At 36.7% G+C, this 22,299-nt stretch overlaps 1 protein-coding gene across 2 annotated transcripts in view; it reads right to left on the reverse strand.

The window, feature by feature from the left end:
• CNTNAP2 (contactin associated protein 2) overlaps positions 1-22,299 on the reverse strand; it is a 1,227,525-nt gene that overhangs the window by 607,639 nt on the left and 597,587 nt on the right. For both annotated transcript variants that reach the window (XM_054815498.1, XM_054815497.1), the window contains exon 8: positions 19,378-19,642. In XM_054815498.1, the coding sequence (XP_054671473.1) occupies positions 19,378-19,642 (265 nt within the window). The remainder of the gene's footprint in view (positions 1-19,377; positions 19,643-22,299) is intronic.

Consider the following 22,299-nt stretch of genomic DNA (forward strand, 5'->3'; position numbering starts at 1 on the left):
GCATACACACATTTTTTCATCCTGCTCTCCGCTGCTGAAGAAAATAAGCTTCTCTTCAGCTGTACCTTCCAAAGGACAACTCCCACCTGATATCGCAGGGCTGTATTATATGGCTCTTGCAGAATGCTGAAAATGGCTGGGTACATCATCTGGCCTCTGGTGCCCACAGCTAGTTGCCTGAATGATCCTTTTCTTTGTGTTTTCTGAGACACAAGTTTCTTCACACTTACTTTGCCTTTTGAAGAATAAGGAACCAGCAGTGGAAAAAGGAGATTTCTTTGGGAACTTGGCTGTAGACAAGTAGTGCACATTCCTCCCAGCCCTCACAACAGACAGCAATATTTGTGCCACTAGCTTTTCTTGTGATTTTATTACATCTTAATGTAACTTGGGCTTTACTGAAGGACGCAGTTCCTGAAGAAAAGTGATTACGAGAGGATCTCAGCTACAACTAAAACAAAATGCACTGAAAAAAATCATCATGATACACAGTTGAGTTCTCAGAAACTGCAAGTAAAAGAAAATGAGAAGACTTAAAACTGTAGTTTGAACTTCAAAAGTAATTTCACAATGTGCAAGGACTGGGCTCATGATTTTTTAAAATTTGTCTTTTTGTACTTCTCCTGTTAATTTTGTTTTATAGGACACTCAGTTACAGGCACAGACTTTTATCATCGGATAGTATATTCTCTTAAAGGCTTTACATTCATGATCTTTGCACCTAACAATTCTGTGACTTTTCCTTCCTGTGAGCTTCATAAAAATTCTAAGAATCTAGATAATCCCTCTGTCATGCAGGCAGTAGGAATATTGAGCCTGAAGGGTTACCAACTGGTGGATAAACTTCTCTGGTACCTTCACAACCTAAGTACGAGAGAGCTGAAATTTCAAACACAATTTATTAGATTTTAGTTTGGCTCCTTTCATCTTCCCCCTCCTTCTGCATATGCTTTGCTTGAGTAATGACTTGGGTTTTCCTGATTTGTTGCCAAAGTGACTCAGAAGAGTGACACTATGTCAGGCTTCAGGTGATGGATGAAGCAGAAATGCAGAAAAATATACTAAACAGTAAATACTCTGTTAAAGCTCATTAAAATCTGAAAGGTTTCTTAAATATTCACATTCATAGGACAGGTTTTCAGCTGATATATTTCCCATCTGTCTGTGTTCTTGTACATTGCAAGAGTTTGCATGTCAAAATAAGAAGCATTTGATTATGTTAGTGCTTTTTGATAAATTGGTTAATTATAACACAATCCAATATAACAATGATCAGTTTATGAAAAACAAATTAAGAATTCTCTTAGGATTATTTTTCAAAGTGCAATAAGTTTCTCATAATGAAAAATAATAATGATGAACCTCTGTGTTTTATTTATTTATTTATATTAATTATTTGGTTCTGGAGGGACAAAATTTAGTAAAATCTTAAAGATATTCCAGCTGCGTAAATATATATATAGTAGATACATTACATTTGGCCATGTTATGCATATTGTATGTGGATTTTTCCATTGCAGTTACTATTCTGAAAATAATTTTTAAGACTGATTAAGGTGGCACAGGACAAGAAATGTAACTCAGCATATTTTCCATGAGAAAACAACCTCTTAATGTTTGATTTTGCAACATTAAAATTTGATTAAGGTCATTCCTAATTAAAAAAAAAAATCAAAACCAACGCACTCAGCACATCTTTTTAATGTCCTTCAACAGCACAAAACATTTTACAAATGCTGAAATACAGGACGATGAGCTAAGCACTTTCCCAGAACCACGTCCTTTTTCTAAGTAGTATGGTGTATCGTGGATTATTCCCACAGTAATTTTATTGGTGCAAAAGAATTTGAAGTTATCAGTTCACTGACCAATAAGGAGCAAAATAGCCAAATCTCTGTTTTTTAATGTTTTTCCTCACCTCAAACAAGAGTAGGAAGGAAAAGGGGTAAAGACCGATCATATTCCTATAAACCTTCTGCAGAGCTACAATTCTTTTACACCTTGTGTTTTAGGAATTTCTTGAATGACAAAGAATGATATTAAGGAAAAATCTTAATGTTTATTCTCTAGGATCCTGTTTGCTTTGACATCGATGACACGTGTAAGGAATTACACTGACCATTGATTTTTAAAGAAAGTGAGATACAGAAGGTAATGACAGTGTCTGCATATGTGCATGGGTACGCCCATGGAGATGTAACTCTTAAGAGTGCTTAAACAGACTGGAAATGAGTGAAAACTGCAGAGATTTTTCTTTTAACATGAGAGCTTATATCTGTAGAAGCTAAGAGATTTATTTTAAGAAGTTTTTTCCTTGTATAATGTCCTCAATGGCCCTTACAGGTTTGACAATTTGGCGCCAATTACATCTTTTCCTGCAATTCCTAAAATATCACTCCCCTTCCCTTTCGGACCGGGGCAGTGGGGAGTCCTGACACATGAGAACGAGTGACAACTGGCATTTCCTCATAACTGTTCAGACAGTCTCTCAAAGGTGGCAGAACCCTGCTAGATCTCCTCTACCAGACATCTACACTGTGCAGTGACAACCTTTTAAAATGTCCTATTTGGAGAAGAAAAGCTGGCACAATAAAATTGTTAATTAGTTTAATGATTCTGTAACACATTGAATGGAAAGACACAATATTTTGAACTCCTATTTAATTTGAAATGAATAAAAGCTTTTATTTTTGCTGCTTGATCACAGGAACATTCATAGGACTCACTTGGTCAGAGCATATACATCTTATTCTACCAAATATTGGTAATTCATACGTGGAAAAATATAAGTGCTGTATTCCTTCTTGAGGTAGTAGTACTTTCAGTTCCAAGTTAGCTTCCATAATAAAAATTATCAGATTGTAAAGAGTATGGAACAGCAGAACTTAGTCAATTTTTATACAATCAACCAGCTCTTTGCAATGCAAAAATTTCAAACCCTGTGAAACAAAGTTTTTAAGTTGTCAAGATAAGTCCCAAAGGACCAAATGATAACTTGTGAGATTCTGGAGAAGGGCTTTCTGATCCCTGTGTCCCCCTCTACAACATCCCTTTTACATTAAATGAATATGCAATAAACTGAAAATAGAATTTTCAGAGGCAGGCAGTGAGTCCTGACAGTACTGACAAGCACTAGACAGGCATCATTGACATGGTGTGAGCTGCGATGAATGCTCAGAGGAAAGGACCTTGTACATTCTTGGACCTCTTGCTGCTGTGCTTAGTTAATCTACAGAGTAACTTTCAAATAACTGGGTTTAAAAAAAAAAAAAGTTGCATTGCAGCACCTTTCTCAGAAGCAGTCAGATTCAAATTCTCATTGGATTTTATGTGGCCTGAGATCTTGACTTCAGGACTAGAACTGTCAGCATCACTTTCTTTCTGTGCTTTTCTCTGCAATGTACAAAAGACCCTCAATTTCTACTGTTTCCAGTGTGAACTGAGGTTACATGGCAGCTACCAACAAGCTCAACAATTCAAAATAATATAATACCAAGTTTCCTATGAGATTATACTAGTTTTGAGTGGAGACTAGACCAAGTTGCTACTTCAGGCTTCTGTATGCCTAGATGTCCTAATTACTAAACAGAATGGGCAAAAAAATTGATGTACTGCAATGTTTCGTATCCCTTTGCTAGTTCAGGGTGTCAGCATAATCAGAACTTTAAGTTAGCAAGATTTCATGTTTTCTTAAGATTGTGGGTATCTACATGCCTGGTAAAACTTACAAATGGCAAAAACAGATTTGAGCTGAAAGTTTTGATCCCAAATAAACTTCAGCTATTGAATGTGATGATTTCATTCTATTCAGCTCTGTTGTAAGGATGTCAATGACACCCAGAAAATTTGGAACACTAATTAAGAATACAGTTTCTTTTAATTTATGAATAATGCAAGAGTTCATTCTTTAATTTTACACCTACTACAGTTTGCTCATCACTTTTATGACAACGGATATCTTTTTTTTTAAATCTATAATGAATTCCACAAAAGACTATTAATAGTATTAAGAAATAATTATTCTTAGCAAGATTTGGGTGACATAACTAAACAGATAAATGTACTTTCCATAGATAATTAAAATGAAAGGAAAACTTCCTCTTGTGCATGTAAAATATGATTCAAGAAGGAGCTAATCAAGGTGCTATTAACATAAAAGTAACATTAGTACTGAATTGCACTTAATGTTTTTCTGTTTATCATTTAAAACAGATTTCGAAAACATTACTGAATTCTTTCAAGCTTGTTAGAATTTTCTTCCATTAGAAGTTGATGAGGATATATCCTTATGGCTGTTTTAAAAAAAGTTCTGTGGAATTTGAATTTCCTTTAAGAAACAAATTACAGAGCTATGTGTTTAATATAACTATTGAAAAGAAAAAAAAAAAACGAACCCACTGCTATTGAGTCTTTAGTTAGCACTGTGTAATTTCTTTTTCCACTTGTACTTTTATATTCAATGTCAGTGTTGAAATTGTTCTGAGGACATAATCTAAGGCATACCATATTGCGCCTCAGACCATTTCCATAAAAATAACATGTACTTTAAAAGGTAAAAATAGCGAAGATATTTGCTTCAGTTGTTTCTACATGGCAAATGCCTGTACATAAACAAAGCTTATTTTCTCTGAGTATTTGTCAACTGGAATTTAACACCACATGTGAGAATGCTTATAAGGAAGTATTATCACTGAGAAATAAGTGAGTATGGCTGTGTTAACAAACCAGAGCAGAATAAAAGTGTCCATAAAGCAAGAGATATCCAGGAAAGAATCAGTAAAATCAGCAGAAACATACTATTTTCTAACTTCCTACAGAGCTAGCAATATAAGATACATAACAAACAGAATATTGGTTATTTATTTATTTATATCTAAAAAAGCTTATTTGCCAAAACCTTTATTCATCACTGACATACATTTAATTCCTCTCCCAACCTCAGTCTGCTTCAGTGTACAGTTACATTTTACATCTAACAGCTCTTTGTCGGTACAACCCTTTTCTGCCCCTTTTCTCACACTGAATCACAGAACTTCAGCGGCACAAAGCAACCCCTGAAAGAATCTGAAAACATATCTTGCTTGGAAAAAACCAAAGTTTTCTTCAGACCTGCTGCTATCATATGACTGTTCAATAGCTCAGTACTTACTGACAAAAATATTAGCTACAATGGCTCTGATTCAGTTTTATGGGAATGGCCAGAGACACTGAGACAGAAAATACCTGAAAAACCCTTCAGGAAACAAAAAGGACACTCACTCTTTCTAGAAAAGAGAAAAACTTAAGATATTGCATCCAGCTGCAGAGCTTCAATTGCAGTGTCTGAGTAGGATGACAGAAGTAGATCTTGTGGGATGATCATATTTAAGATACTTACTGCTTCTGCATTGGTTTTTTTATCATTATTTAAAAGATGTAAAACCTTATTCTAATTATGAAACCTTATGGAGACTGATAATCAGTAACACTGATCACAGATTCCTGACATGAGGTAAAAATAACACTCAAAATTCAAACCCAAGTAACTGGTATATGGAACAGGTTGGACTGTAATGCTTCTTGTTACATAATTACTTAATATTAGTAGTAATATTAGTAAATAGTAGTAATATATTATTATTATTATTATAATTGTTGCTTGTAGTAAAAAATGGAACTGTAAAATTCCACACAAGCAGCAAAAGACAAACGTTCCAAGAGTCGAAGGCCCACCTCAGGAAAGGTTAGAAATAAAAGAAAGATAAACCAAACTTCAAAGTCATGATAGCATTTTCCTACAAAGGCATAGTTTATACTGGGCTGCTCAAAGAAAGAAAGAAGGAGAAGGAAGAAGAAGTAAGTGCATTCTTTTTGCTCCGTGTTTGTTCAACAGAAAATTAAATAACCCAGTGTCATCCTGCCAAAGGAAAACAAAATGTTTTAGTAATTTCTTGGGGTTTTTTTTTACAGCCGTCCATCAATAAAGTGGCATTCTCTACCTTTCAGTATTTTTTGAACTTTTTTTTAAAATAATATTCTTTCATGTGGCCCTAAGCATCCTGAGCAGTCTTGAAGGTTACTTGTAAATTTAGAGGGATATGTTGTATTACACATATACAATTCCTTATTGTTGGCTTAACAATGTACCCTGGTTTTTGCAAGGAATGAGAATAAATATGCTTTTGGATCCCAAGATTTAGGACTTGCTAACTTGTTACCAATGAATCCTGACAGGTTAGGCCACGGCGCGATTTGAAAATTCCTTTTGAACTGTACCAGATGCAGGGAAATTTCAACACTCAGCTCTTTCTCCATTATAAGGAACAGAATTTGTGAATATTTGTTGGGTCATAATGTTTTATACCTACAGCTTTCTAGTCATAATGAAGAAAATTGAGCATGTCTTATATATATATTTTTAAGAATGTCTTTCAGTATCTCAGACATCTTCAACTAAAACACCAACAATGCTTCTTTCTGTAATTGCAACTCATTTCCAATTGTAAAACCTACAGTAAGTGAATAACAGTACTTTGATGCATGTGTGGGTATAAATAATCATTCCTGAAACAAACAGACTACATATCTCTCTAGGAAAAGAATATTATTCAAACTATTGGTGGAAGTACTGCTCAAGCTCTGAATGAAACAGTATCTCCACTGAAGTCAGGCATAGTCCCATGAACTTCAGGATTTAATCCCAAAGACTTGAAATAATTACTAACTGGCTGTTTTAAAAATACAGTCAATGTAAATTTGACTGAGGTCTAAAAACACTTGATGAAAATTATTTCTGGTCTTGTTTTATAACGGGCTGATCTCTACTTGTGACAAAACAAGGCAGAAAATTTTAGGAATGGATGTGATTGGGGCATCCCAAGTACACGCACACACACACATATATATATACACATGTATATATATATATTTGCTTCACAGGCATCAGTGAAGATAAAGAAGGAAGAGCTGTGCTGTCCCTTGTTCTGTTCCTTTGGAGGATGCTTCAGTACATGAAGGTCATCCCCCTGGGACCAGATATTCTTGCATAGCCTACAGCAAAGCTTTATCACACAGCAATTTGATCCAACATATCACTTGTGGCCAACACTATAGAAACCAGCCTAACTCCCCTAAACATGCCTCAGCACCACATTATTCCTTTCCAGATTCAGTACTGTCAATAATATCCAGATCTGTTGCAAATTCCAGATCCCAGAGACATGGGATCTGCTATGACTGTTTTCACACGTAATTGTCTAAGTACCAGCACCAGAATGTTAATAATGTTATTTTGTTCTGCTAGAAATCTGTGTGCTGTGGTAAAGTTGAATCCACTTCGCAGTTCGTTTCAGTGCATGTGCTAATGTGCATAAAAAAGAGCTGTTAAAACAGCAACAAAAGGTTAATGAACGAAACCCTCTTTTTTGAGGGCATGTATTATGATGTTCCACTATTTAAAATCTGCAAAAAGAAAACTAAAGTTATTTTTGCATTTTAAAAGAATGGATCCTTCAAATGCTGTATATACATGTATTTCTTGGAAAAGACATAGGGGAAGTCATGCCTCTAAACATCTTTTTCTTTAGTTAGTAAATATTCTACAAAGGAGATGTGTAGAATTTTCAGTATTTGTGAAACCATTCCATTAAATCCTGCTTGGTATTAGAATAAACTATGTATTTTATAGTGTCTGCTTCACAGCAAGGGAATTGAGGGGTTCCCCACCCCCACCCCCCATCAAATACATAAACTTAATGAGCAAGCTTTTTAAAGACAATATCATCTGCCATTCAGCTTACAGAATCCAAAGGACTTTGGTTGCTCTGTTTCACCTCAGTGCTCATGTGCTGCTGCTTCAGCAGCATTTGAAAATGAAAAGAAACAATGTGCAAAAATGCCTGAAGGGACTCACCATCTTTTTCAAGACCAAAGTAAAGGCAGAGCTAGCAACATGCAACTAGAAAATGTTTTTATCCTGAGTCTATTTTTTGCAGCTAAGAGTAACCACTTATTTGAACTAAGCTGAAAAAGCCAAGACAATGCAGACTGTACATGATGCCATTTCAAGAAAGCACTTTGATAGAAATTGCTTTTAGTTCTGTCAATGTCAGTAGAAAATGCCAAAATGCCAAAATATACATCACAGTTGTGCATGACTGTACTAACCAAAAAAAACCAGTAAGGTCTAAGCTGACTTAAAAGAGCTGCATTACCAGTGTAAAAAGTGGAATTCATCCTTTGGGCTAGACGCCATTCTGTGTCATTGATGCAAACCTGGAGGTCAGCAGAAGCACTATGAATTTACAATGGCATGACTGAAAACAGAATCTTTCCTCTAGCACTTAAGTTTTATGCAGCATAAAATATGTATGGATGCTTGACAACTTTTCCTTTCATTATATACAAAAGTGACTCTTTCTTTTCTCTAAAATAACACTGTCAAACCAAGAGGGACTGCCAGAAACCTGTCACATATAATAATCTATTTGCCTGGGTTCCTGAATAGCAATGAAAAAGAAGATATTGATTGTCAGTTCCCAGCATATAAATTAAAGTTCCATGCCTGTAATTAGGTCGTGTTTCCCCTCAAAAAAAAAAAATTGTGTTTGATATTACAATGACTTTTAATTATTTTTCTGTAAGTAATTGGCTAGAGGTGTTGTGGGACACCTACCCAAGGATTAGTGGTAAATAAGATTAAAAGTTCAAAATTGCAAAATTCCTTGCAAACTCAAATGAATGTCAAGGTCATTTGCACTAGAAAGAGTATTCCTGGTTTTACTCCAAGTGCCCACTTTAAAAATAAACAAAATCTCCTTTTTTCCTTGCCTTTGGAGAAGATGAAAAGGTGAAAATATAGCACTGGCAGTCTTAATTTACATAGTTGATAGCTTCATCCCACAGTGGTTCTGCACAGTGTTAGGTGGCCCACTGCTTGAAGATTCTGTGCCCTTTTTTTGAAATACTATTACCTAGTACATGTAAGCAACAACGATGTACAAATGAAGGTTCAAGACCTTTGATCTCCCAGTCTGTCCCTAAACATGTTTTTTAAGTGTACATAAAATTAATGTACTATGTTCTAAGTGGAGACAGGGTCTCCAGTATTTTTTCTTCTCCCTCCGCTCCCTTTTTTTTAATCCATAACAACAATTGTTTTACTGTCCCCGCAAGGTTTTTATGCCCATCAAAGTTCCCTTCTGAACACTCAGTAAACAAAGTGGTAGCAGGCCACTTTTCCAAACTTGAGGACTTGCCCTTTGCTTCTACATCTATAAGCTGCCTTCTGTCGTCTGCTCCCTCTCTGCTGTGGTTTCTTGTTTCTGAAACAACACAGGCTGTGTCTCTGCTGGCTTTGTAACCAGGACCAAGGAATGACCTATGTTCCCCTGGCCAGTTTGCCCAACACAGCTCGTATTTGCAGTGCTCATGTCTGGTCCCTACAACAATCCATTTGTGACCACACCACACAGAGCATGGAGGGGTCTCTGGATCAGTATGCACTTTCTAGGGCTTCATCTTGCTGACCCACACACCCACATTGTGTAAGCCATGTACAACACTAACCTGTTTTGTGCCTGTCATATGATTATCATGACGTGACAATGGCTACAGCAACCCTGTCACAACATTTTGGCTCTCCTCCTGACCCCACATGTCCTTCTTTGGGTCTGAGACACACTGGTAATGTTATGATTTTAAAAATGGGTATCTCTTCATTAAGTGATGAAGAATAAGAAGGTTATCTCACATTCTGTGATATTTCCACTTTTTAAGTGATGATATCCAGAATATGTTGTGTGTACAGAAGAAGGGAGGGGAGCATGAGAGTCTGTAAGGGGACAGACCCTTGCAGAAAAGTTTTGGAGGACAAGCTAGGCTGACAGAGTAAGAGCTGATGTTTAGTCCATACTGCCTATTGTAACAGGATCTGGGCCAGTCTAAGCACTGAATTATTCCTGGATCTTGGTGTTGATGGTGGGAAAAGATTGATCCCGTTGAAAGATGATATCCTAGGCATGATACAGCCTGTTTCCAGAGGGGACAGTCAGAGCAGCAGGACCTTGACATGAAACAAGGAGTGATCTGAGAGTGTAGACTCACCTGCTGTCTGCCCTGGGTCCCCTGAATGCATTCAAATAGTTTTACTATTTGACCAAATGCCGATGTTCTGCGAACTTCCTACATGTCATAGTTGGCAAATTAGCTGAGTAAACTCTCTGACTGATACATGGCTAAATGCACAATGGTACGTATACATATGTACAGTGGCTATAACGTATACAACCAAATAAAAAGTGTGTGCAATTCATTTTACCCTCTACTACTCAACTTACTCATAGCCATTTACAAAACATTATAACTGCAGGACTAAATAGGCAGTAGAAGTATATGTTTAAGTTATTATAGCTGTTTAATCATATGCTGGGTTATCATGAGATATGCTCAGCCAACTATTTCTCTCTGAAATAGAAGTGAAGTAAAAAATAGACTTCAAACAGATTTCCTACCTTTTCTCACCAGTTTCTAGTAAAAATTAAATCTGCTACAAGGTGAACTAAAGAGCTAACAAAGCACGAAGTCCAATCGCATTTTTCAAGTAACACTAACATCTATGGAAAAGTTTACTTTTTTCATCTTTCAGTGCTAAAATAGAGAATGCCCTGCAAAGGTCCCTTCTAACTCTGTTCTACAGCCCAGAGGAAATGAGGCCAAAACAAGTAAACTGAACTTCAGCCTCCTGTATAAATTTAGGAAGCCTGTCAAGGAGAAAAGCCTGCTTTCTTGATTCTCAGGTTCCCTGCTTGCAAGGTACCAGTGCAACCAACAAAGAGTTACATTACTCTCGGGGAAGTATCCAAAAATGGTACCATCTATGCTTTAGAATGCATGGCTTGTACTCGGTAGGCAACTCTCCAGTGAAAATCAGTGACGGATGAAGCAGAATTTGCAAAAACCTGAACTAAACGTGTCAGTTTTCTTAGAAGAAAAAGTCTGCAATCAAGAACTCTATTTCTTGCTCTGGCTGGTTTGGGAGCCTACTGTATCAAGATGCAAAACTAGACTACAAGAAAACCATGTTGAAGAAAGAATAATAAATACTACAAGCACATCTGTTTCTCAGTTCAGTGGAATTCAAAAATACAAATACCTATTCATGTAACTGCATTCACTGCTTAAAGTCATTAGCCAAAAATAAACATACAGAGAGAAAGAGAGAGACAAAACTGGCTATCTGGGAAGAAAATAATTCTCTAATACTCAGACTCTTTTGATACTAAGTCATCATGCTGTCTTTTGTGGACAGAATTTATGTCTCTCATCTCAGTCACGCTGACAAGTGCCTCATGGGTATCTGCTTCCACTTACTAAAATTAAGTGTATAACCTAGTATCAGTAATATGGAAAATACCTGGTGGGAAGTGTTATCTTCCCACCAGAAGTGCACTTTTGCTCTGTGTATACACATTCCCTATTTAAACCTTCATTTAGCAACAAAGGCAAAAATACTTCTCGATTCCCATGTAAAACACCCTTGGGAATTGTCACTGGAAGACTATCACTTTAGATCTGTCAGGCAGAGACATTTTATTACCTCAAGGATGTTATCTTAACCTGGGGTCTAAAATATAAATGAACTGCAATTCAGGTGACTTGAAATCTGGCAGAAAGACAGAAGGGTGGAAAGCTTCCCAGAGAGATTCCACGGGGAGAAGTCTGATTTATTTAATACAGATAAATATGACAAAAAGATATTCATATCCCAAGTTTTAATAAGTTTATGGTTGACAGGATGAACCAAAGACAGCCTTGAGCAGCAGCTAATATACAGAACAAGATCCTAACTAAGACAGTTGGAAGAGGAGAAAAGGAGCTCCAAGCAGATGAAGTGAAGTTAATGGCAGAAGATTTTGGACATTCTGAAAACAGTTATCTCTGTTAAGATATTATGGGCCAAAGGAGATGATGTCCTTTTTCGGTGACTTATCATTTGTACTGTGGGGTAAAATCCAAGGGATCTTCATAGAGCCTCTACTATTTAGGTTGAGCAGAAAATGTTTAGATATGAAAGGTCAGAGCTGTCTATAAAGAGACAAGAAGAGAGAAGGTAAACACAGGATAAATCAAGAGATTATTTTAGAAACTGCCACCATGAAAACTTTGCCTTTTCTCAAGAGGCAGAGAAGTTCTTTTCTATATTGAAACAGTGATTCAGGGTTTGCTGTTAAAAACATTGGAAAGCTATTAGATGATTCCTCAGGAGTACTATTTTGATTGTTACTATTGTTTCTTCAAGCAAAGCAACACTCTTCATGTTTGTTAATGGGTTACCAATTTTTCCTCATCTTGAAAGCTTCAGAAAAGGTACTGAAGCACGTGGATATACCTAAGTGGAAGAAAAGGAGGCAAGTGGGACACAGGCTGTGGCTTAACCCTGAACTGAACAGCATTTGCATGGGGCTTTGGGAAAAGTTTTGTAACAGTTTTTCTGGCAAAGAGATATGTGGGAGTATGACATTTTCTAGTTGTGGATTTCTTCTGTGCTCAAGAAAGAAGACATTAGCTTGTTAAAGCTTATAAATAAATACAACTTCATCAACAAATTATTCTCCTAATTGCAAGAACACAAATTTTGAGTAGGTTCTTAGGGTAAACAGGTAGCATATACTAAAATTAAATTACTTTTAAAACTGTAACAGAATATCAGAATCCTTTGGTATGCAAAACTACATTGGAAATCTGCTTTTAAAAAGCTCTTAAAGAAAGCTTACAGAACACTTCTTTCTTCCATCTTATCAGCCCAGCACCACTTCCATCAATCTCTTGGGTAAACCCTGCAATTTCCAGGAAGTTTGCCTGAATCCCATGATGCCAAAAGCAGAATTTACTCCAAAACTATATGGAACAGTAAAGATAAATCTCTTGACTGTTTTCTGAGATTCTCTCCTATTATTAATCTCTATGCTGGGACATACACAATTGTGAAGATATTAATCACAGTTTACTCTGCGGAGAAAAAGTCAATAGGATGTTTAACTCTTGATTTATACACAAGCTTTAAGTATTTCACCTGTGTAATTCTGCACAGTCAGTAGCTTATTTCTTCTAATTAAATCTTTATTTCAGCTCTCAGTGGGCCTGATTTTCCTCTTACTAACAGCAAGTTTATTAATATAACTCTCATCAATCAAATGGTGGTAGTGTCTAAATAAGATTAACGTAAGAGAAGGCAAAATGAAGGCCATTGACTCTGTATGACAGCTTTGCCGGTCTGTTCACAGCTAAACAGTGCTTACTGAAAACTTAACAGAAAGTTGGGCAGAGAAGGGAAGGAAATTTTTATTGTTTAGAGACCCGTTTTCAAGGAACAACTGCAAAGACCATGAAAAAAAGGAAAAAATCTGCTCGGTAAGCAATATCAGGCAGTAATTATAACCACAAGGACTAATCATCTTTGTCCCTTTCATATGTACTACAAACTAAAAGCTAAACTGCACATTAAAGTAAAACATTCTGTTGCACTCAATATTGTATTATGGGCAAAAAAGTGTACACCTTATTGATACTGTTTTTTACCAGCTCTTTATTGCCTCTACCATTCACCAATCTGAAGCCCAAGACAGGTCAGGGACAAGGCATTTGGCCACTGTTAAACAAGCTACAGCCAGATCAAGTAAAACGTGAGATTCTGCTTTGCCAGGTCAGCACGAAGTCTGTTGCCTTTTACTTGCAACACAAAAATCATATGTACTGGACTACAATATATGTAATCATCCCTGATTCTTTTCAGCACGTATAAAATAAATATGAAATTTTCATAATAAAAATACATTTAAATGCTTTAATCAGCTGTATAGAGGTGAGGTAGAGGTTTGAAAGTGACTAAAGGCATGAAAGTAACAGCAAGATAAACGGTATCTGACATCATTAAAGAACAAAATAAATGCATTTTTGCCAAACAAGAAGCGATCTACAGAAAGATATCTAGGAAGGGCTAATGGTAACATCACCTATCTGTGACTTTTAAAAAGTAGCTACAAGAGAATGAAAGAGGAAATTAAGGCATGACAGACAGTAGGAATGTCTCAAACTTAGGCTGAAGGTAATTTTGAATTCCAAACAATGAATGAAGAAGCTTCAGATATACAAAACAATTTTAATAATTAAAAAATATTATTCTTATTTTAATTATTCCAAGAATAAGGTACTGGGATGACATTGTTCCAATAAAGATGAAGAAGATTGGTTAAGAAACTGAGAGAAATTAATGAAGAATTGAATATAGTGAAATGTCCAGTGGGCAGGACATGTGGCTAAATAAATGTAGGAACAATTAAGTGCCTTTTGGAAGACCAAAGTATAACATTAAATAAGACCTAAGAGCTCTTGCTGTGATCTGCTAACACTGTGAAAAAATGATCCCTGACAAAACCAGAACAGACAAGTGATGAGGGCAGGGAAGGATCTCTGGGAGACAAAGAAAAATGCTAAGAACAGACTGCCTGATGGCAACTCAATTTCTGTGATTTTAAATGCAAAGCAAAGTCTGCTTCATGATTCCCATGAATTGCCTACTATTGACCCAAATGTCTTCCCACAGCATGCTATGTAAACCTCTCATAGTCACCGTATTTACACAGAAGTTAAACTGTATTCATGCTTTCTATTTGACCACCTTAGAGTATTGCATCCCTTCATTCACTATATAAAATAGAAAAAAGTAGTATTGGCATACAAAATAAAGTATAAACCTATTTTTGATTTCTCAGATTAGTAGTAGCTCTCACTCTTCCTGACAGTCAATAGATTCTGCTTGCTGATTATTTGATGTTCTTGCCTCTAAACCTTACAGCTGTCTAGAAACCTTTTTACAATGTCCTGTAAACTATTCACCTTACTGACTGTATAGGTAAGTAGTAAACACAGGTCTGTGTACTACATGGGACTAGAACTGCAGCTCATTTAAGTATACCTTCTATGCATTATTTCATTTTTGGTTTTGTAAAGTGTCATCAAAATATTTAAAACTGCAGCTGCCTTTGAAAGTATGAAAGTTCCATCAAGTCAACAAGAAAATCTTTTTCAAATACTATCTGATCCCTCCCAGGCATCACAAAGCACTTTATAAAGAGCAGTTCACTGCTGAGGCTTGCAGTGCCCAGCTACCAGTGAGAAAGGTGGGAATTTAACTATTTTTGATACATTGGAAGGCTAGACTCTCCTATTTATCTGAACTCTACTCATGCTAAGTTAGAGCTCCCTGAGGCAGTGCATGCAGCTTTAACATGTTTAAGGAATATTATGACACTGAAAAACAGACAAATTGGAACTCTGTTCCACAGCAGTATCTTTAGTGCAGAGATGTGCAGGAACGAACTTTGTCACCTGCACACTGGCATACAATTCCTGCCACTCAGTTCAACCACTATTTCTACAGCCAGAGTTAGACTATGCCCCAGAAAGAGCTGCCAATGTACTCATGTTAACATGGAAAGCTGACATTAAAAGCTGCTGATGAAAGTAAGTTAGTATATTATGAGAGGTCTATAGAGTAAGTACTAAGAGACCTTAGCTTCCTCCAATGAAAATAAGCTATGACAGGTGACAGGCATAAGTACAGCAAAGCTATGAAATACAAAACACATCTGTATCTAGGCTGTAGTTTTAGTTAGCCTAATTCTCTGTGATAACTAGGGTGCGTACTTCCCAGTAGACAGAAGTCTAATTATTCATACCCTACACATGCAGTTTCACAGAAGGTTGTGCACTTGACTACAGAAAATTCTGCTTTGCCAGCTGCAAGTAAAAAGAAACACTGAAAAAGTGTGCAACGACCACAACAGTTAGAAATCTTTGTGCCAAAGGCAGATCACTTTAACTTCTACCTAAGCCCAGCAGGTTTATACGCTGACATCTGTTAATTCCCTGCACAAGAAGGAAACAAGAAGGTCGCTGTGATATTTGCCGTATGACAGCAGCATTCCTTCTGCAGCCTTCCCTGGCAGATGCCATGTTTTGCTTTCTTACGTTCACACGCACAATTCATGTCACAGGCATTGAAATGCCTGTTTCAACAAGAGTAGCAACAAAGTATTAAAATAAATCAAGCTTTCTCAGTATAGCTATGCAAATATAGAAAGACCATACAATCAAACAACAGTTGTATTTTTGTTATGGTACAAATTGTAATAACAAAGGAAACTACTAACTCTTTAAAATATTCAAACTGTAGTATGTACATATTGGATTGTATAGAGATTAAAAACAGCATCATGGCTATAAAAATGAATGGCCATATGTGATTCTTGGGCTATTATGTAAACTGATCATACTGACTGAAAAGCTTTACTCTTAAGAATATTCATTTCAGAGTATTTCGGAAGAAAAAATATGAATACTCTAGTTTTACATCACAATAGTTGGGGAATTTTTGTGGTTGTGGGTGAAGGTCTGAAGAAAGCAGAATAGGAAATTAGTTTCACATGTGTTTACTTTCCAGAATGTAAGCTTAATGGAATCTGAAAATGGCTTCATATCCTGATATGCACTGGTCAAAATTAGTGGCAAATTGGTGAAATTTTTCTTTCTCATATTTGGCTAATCAGCACTGAAATCTTCCTTGGATCAAAAAGGGACAAGGAAGCTCATGAGGAAGTATCATGGGCAGAAGGAAGAAAGAATGAGGATGGTCATTCCATGTGTTTCCTAATTATGATGCACTACCATCTTAACAAAACATTCTTGCTCAAGGTCCTACCAAACCATTACTTAATTCTTTCATGAGTGTATTTATATAACAAAGGCAATGAAATACTAATTTGTAATCTATGGTATTGATTTTTTGTTCTCAAAAAATTTTGTAATGATGGAAGGAGCTATGATGTATTTTTCATAAAAACATTTTCATTTTATAAAACATGTAAATTCTGATTTTTAGTTGTTATTCACATTTTATTCAGTTCAATCTTTAAAGTAATTAATTTTACTTCATGCTCAGCTCTATTTCATTAATGGGGTGAAAAGAGAAAACTCACAGAAATGTCCACTTGCTAAATGAAATGTTACTCTCCTACTTAATGTATATTTTGTCATTAAAAAAGGGTATTTTTTCTTCTTTGTCTTACCTTTCTTCAAGTCCCTTTTTATATGACTATGTAGACAATACATTTTAAAATAAAAATCAATAGTAGACATAAAAAACAGTGCCATTCATTCAGAGTTATAACAATATATCAGTCTTGTTGATGAAGACTGAAATACCTCCACCATGAAATTAACTACAGACAAAATAGTAACCACAGGCAATTTCAGGCAAAACAGGTTTCCCTTTTCTGGTTAAGAAACTAGGTTGCCATATATGCTACTTCATATAATCATTGGAGGTTTTTTTTAGGTGGAGCTAGATCCATTTGCAAACAACCCTCTACTTTCCAACTCATGATTAGGTCATGACTTTGCTGAAAAAAAGTGTTAACTGACATGATGTAGCTAACATCGTATTGGCTACAGCTGATCCAGAAATGCCCATAAAGAATCTAGACTGAAAGTACAATTTATCAAAATGGAAGTATCAAGTTAATTTTAAAAGGCTGATCAACTGACACCAGCACACATCCTTTCTTCCAGAAAGAAACCTAATCCTGTACCTTTTACCCAGTATTTTCCAAAACCTCCTTAGTTAGGTACTGAAAGCTCTGGTGCTTCTTCAGCATGACTCTACAATATAGTTAGAGAACGCTACAGTATTTTTCATGCCAGTCTTGTGGTTAAACAAATGGATTTGTTTTTTTTTTATGAGAGCTTCCTAATTATTAGGAAGTAATCGGAGCAGCCTAATTATTAGGCTACTCTCAAGAAGGGAGTACCTTCTCTTTTGAAACCAAATATTTTTGCAAAGAAAACTGCAAGACAGGCTGGAGAGGTGGTCCCGTGCGAACCGCATGGACAAGGACAAGGAAAAGGCAACTGACATCATCTACCTGGACTTGTGCAAGGCATTTGACACTGTCCCGCATGACATCCTTGTCTCTAAATTGGAGAGACATGGATTCGATGGATGGACCACTCGGTGGATAAGGAATTGGCTGGATGGTCGCACTTGAAGAGTTGTGGTCAATGGCTCAATGTCCAAGTGGAGAACGGTGACAAGTGGTGTTCCTCAGGGGTCAGTACTGAGACCGGCACTGTTCACCATCTTTGTCGGCGACATGGACAGCAGGATTGAGTGCACCCTCAGCAAGTTTGCCGACGACACCAAGCTGTGTGGTGTGGTCGACACGCTGGAGGGAAGGGATGCCATCCAGAGGGACCTTGACAGGCTGGAGAGGTGGGCCCGTGTGAACCACATGAAGTTCAACAAGGCCAAGTGCAAGGTCCTGCACGTGGGTCGGCGCAATCCCAAGCATGACTATAGGCTGGGCGAGGAATGGATTGAAAGCAGCCCTGAGGAGAAGGACTTGGGGGTATTGATTGATGAGAAGCTCAACAGGAGCCGGCAGTGTGCGCTTGCAGCCCAGAAAGCTAACCGTGTCCTGGGCTGCATCAAAAGAGGCATGACCAGCAGGTCGAGGGAGGTGATTCTCACCCTCTATTCTGGTCTCATGAGACCCCACCTGGAGTACTGTGTCCAGCTCTGGGGGCCCCAGTACAAGAAAGACATGGAGCTGTTGGAGTGAGTCCAGAGGAGGGCCATGAAGCTGATCAGAGGGCTGGAGCACCTCTCCTATGAGGACAGGCTGAGAGAGTTGGGATTGTTCAGCCTGGAGAAAAGGCGGCTCCGGGGAGATCTAATTGCAGCTTACCAGTACCTGAAGGGGGCCTACAGGAAAGCTGGTGAGGGACTGTTTACGAGGGAGTGTAGTGACAGGACAAGGGGTAATGGGTTTAAGCTGAAGGAGGGTCGATTTAGATTAGATGTTAGAAAGAAATTCTTTACTGTTAGAGTGCTGAGGCACTGGAACAGGTTGCCCACCAGAGAGGTTGTGGAGGCCCCATCCCTGGAAGTGTTTAAGACCAGGTTGGATGAGGCTCTGGGCAACGTGGTCTAGTGGAGGGTGTCCCTGCCCATGGCAGGGGGGGTTGGAACTAGATGATCTTTAAGGTCCCTTCCAACCCAAACCATTCTATGGAAGAAATAAAATACAAAGCAATGCTGCCTCATAAAGAAGGGGTGAAATGTTTTCTGGTTTTCATGACAGAATAAGAATATTTGAGTCTTTTTTTAATCTAACAACTGATTTAATATTCTTCTACCTCTGACTCAATGAAACAATAAAGGATTTAATATAGTAGCAATTTAAATTTTAAATTTTATAAAACAATTGCTCTAATTTTTAGGTCCATGATGTTTTTAGACACCACCAACAAAAATGATACCAATTTAAAAAACCCACTTACCTGATGAGATGTCTATTCGGTTCTTCTTCACTTGGGTGACATTGATATGGACGCTGACTTTGCCCTCACTCGTGTCAATCTCAACATTCCCCAGGTCATCTGCAAAGTTGCTGAAGACAAGAAGTCCATTGGGGTTCCAGGTTCGGAAAAGGAAACTGACTGAAAACAGATCCTGGCTTGGACGACCAGGAACCTCAAGGTAACTGGTGGCATTGAAAAAGACAGGCACTGTCTGTGGCTCCACACAAGAAAAACTTAAATTTCCCTAAGTAAAACACACACAAAAAAAAAAAAAAAAGGCAAAAACATAAGCAAAATGGTAAGATTCCACTAAATTCATAGCTACCTCTAGAAAAGTATTCTAGGTTTCATTCAACCTAGAAACTATTGTGATCAATGCCAGTTGCATGTACAAATGTGTTATTAATATTATCATTGTTGTTACTATTAGAATGTTGTTGCTGATGTTTCTGTTTTGTCTAGCAGTGGCTCCATTATATTTTGTACCACATACCACACAACAAGAGGCAGTCTTTGCCCTGAAGAATTATGGTCTAACTAAGATAAAGCTTAAATGAAAGCATTAATATTCCCAGTTCAAAGATGATGAAATGAATCACAGAGAAACTTGGGCTTGTTTGTGGTCACCAAAGAAGCCTATAACAAGGCAATAATTCATCCTTTTATAAAAATGAAATACAGTTTTCCAAATACCCTTATATCAATGTGTCAATAAATATAATACATGAGGTTGTGAAAGAAGAACGTGTAATACCTTGTGAAGAGCTAGCCTCTCTGTTATGTTTTCTACTGGATAACACTAGATAAGCTTCATTTTATGAATCAGAAGGATTTGGAGTAGCTGATCATGAACAATGCCTAATATTTGTAGTCAATAATTTTCTCTGTAAAAGAAATCGCAGTTTTCACACTGTAAAATTTTACTCTTTGGGAAACTGACAAAAATCCAGTCAACTTTATTGATATCCAAGGCTTTAAAATGTATCTGTAAACAAGACTAGAATTAGGGACATGAATTTTTCACTCTGGTTCTCATCATTTCTCACGAAAGACTGCAATGGTAGGATGTATTACCATTTTTTTCCTTAAAAATCATAAATAATATGTACAAATCTCTGTCCAGAATTGATTTTTAATGCATCGATCAATCCTCTGCTGAAGAATTCCTCTAACATGTGGCAAAGTGGATCCTGTTTTATGGTTAGGTTTTCTGATGCACCATGGCAATTGGATACTCTGAGGCAATTTCAATTCAATTTGGGAAGGAAGAATTTTATCTTTTGCAGTATGGAAATTATTACGATAATCAAGATAGCAATTCCTTTGATATTTATTTGTACATTAAAAAAAAATTAAGGATTGAACAACATTTTTGAAGGTACCTAGATGTTTAGAGATAAGGTTCACCTAAGCACCATTCAGAAATCCAATAGGAGTCTCTCATCATCTTTATCACATAAATATTTTTAACTCCATATTACTGACTACCTGTTATAATCTTTTACGTCACATTTTTTTGTATTCATATTGTACAAATGCATCTGGCAGTTCATCTTGAGGGAAGTTAGAGAATTTGGAAGCAAGATAGGAACTTTGTGTCTGAAAATGTGTGGGAAAAAATTCCTAAGTAAATTTTTATTATTCCACATAGCCACCTCTTTTTCCTACAGAGTGTCAGAAGTTGTACTGCCACACAGTCTACCTATAAAGGCCAGTAGAACTAGTAACAACTAGACTATCAGGTTGGCAGCCTCCATCATTAATTAACACTGATGTTTCCAATAATACGGAACTAGAGATGAGATTTCTTTATGCTGATCTCCTAAAAGATTTGTTCCTATCTTTATGATAAAATCTCAGCATTTCAAACCATGTTCTTTTCATACACCCACATTTCATGGATAACAAAAAATATCCAAGGATTTAGGGAAATAATCAGCTAAAACAACTATAAAAAGCTTTTAAGTTATACTGTGAATTGGAGAAATTACAACTACTTTCTGAGTAAAGGCAAAGGACCTCCCCTTATCTCCTTTTCTGATAAGCTGCTTGGCTATTCTGGGTTTTTTTGATCTAAAAGTTGCCTAGAGATTTTAAGTTTTCAGCCAACTAAGTATTAAATCAAAACAGTTAACTCATTTATTTGAATAGTTTGGGTCTGAACATTTCCAAGTGTGCTACAGAATACTCTTGGTTAAACTACAAATTTTACATACAGAAAAAAAAAAGCTGGAGAGTGGCTGAAATACCCTTTGTTAACAATCTCAGTGTAACAGTCACCCTATGGATTAGAAATGACTTCCATTATATAGTTAAGGCAGTCCTGCGTAGACACAGAGGGCAACAGCATTTTATAAGAGCTGACATCTCAGGGTTCAGTTACAGATGCCAATTAAGTAGTGCTCAGTATTATTTAAGTAGTGCTCATTTTGTTAGACATTTTAAAGAATTTCTTTTGCTGCCTTGCTACCGTGAGGACCTAACAATTTTCTCATAACAAGAAGGCTTTCATATCCAACTGACATTCTCTTGTCATCCTGATACATGGGATACTTGCATGTATAACACCTATTAATGTTAATGGCACCGAATGCATTCAAATCCTTTTTCACATCAGTGAATGCATTTACTGTGAACATCCTAACTGCATAAAAGATTTCTTGAGGAAGTAACATATAATTCTGATTTCTCTGCTAGTTAGCATTTTCCCTACTGAGCTATTCAGATTAATCTGAACTGGATTATCAATTCTCTCTATGATTGTAATTCACCAGACAACTCCTTTTTTAAGTAAAGCCCATCTGATATAGATTGCTCACTAGGTCTAGGTCAAGAGTTTGAGCTAATCTGCAGCTTTTCTCTATAATAGCATCCCTGTTTTTCAAATAGAAAGACATCCTT

This window comes from Grus americana, chromosome 2 (genome assembly GCF_028858705.1).
Source record: "Grus americana isolate bGruAme1 chromosome 2, bGruAme1.mat, whole genome shotgun sequence".
Taxonomy (NCBI): domain Eukaryota; kingdom Metazoa; phylum Chordata; class Aves; order Gruiformes; family Gruidae; genus Grus; species Grus americana.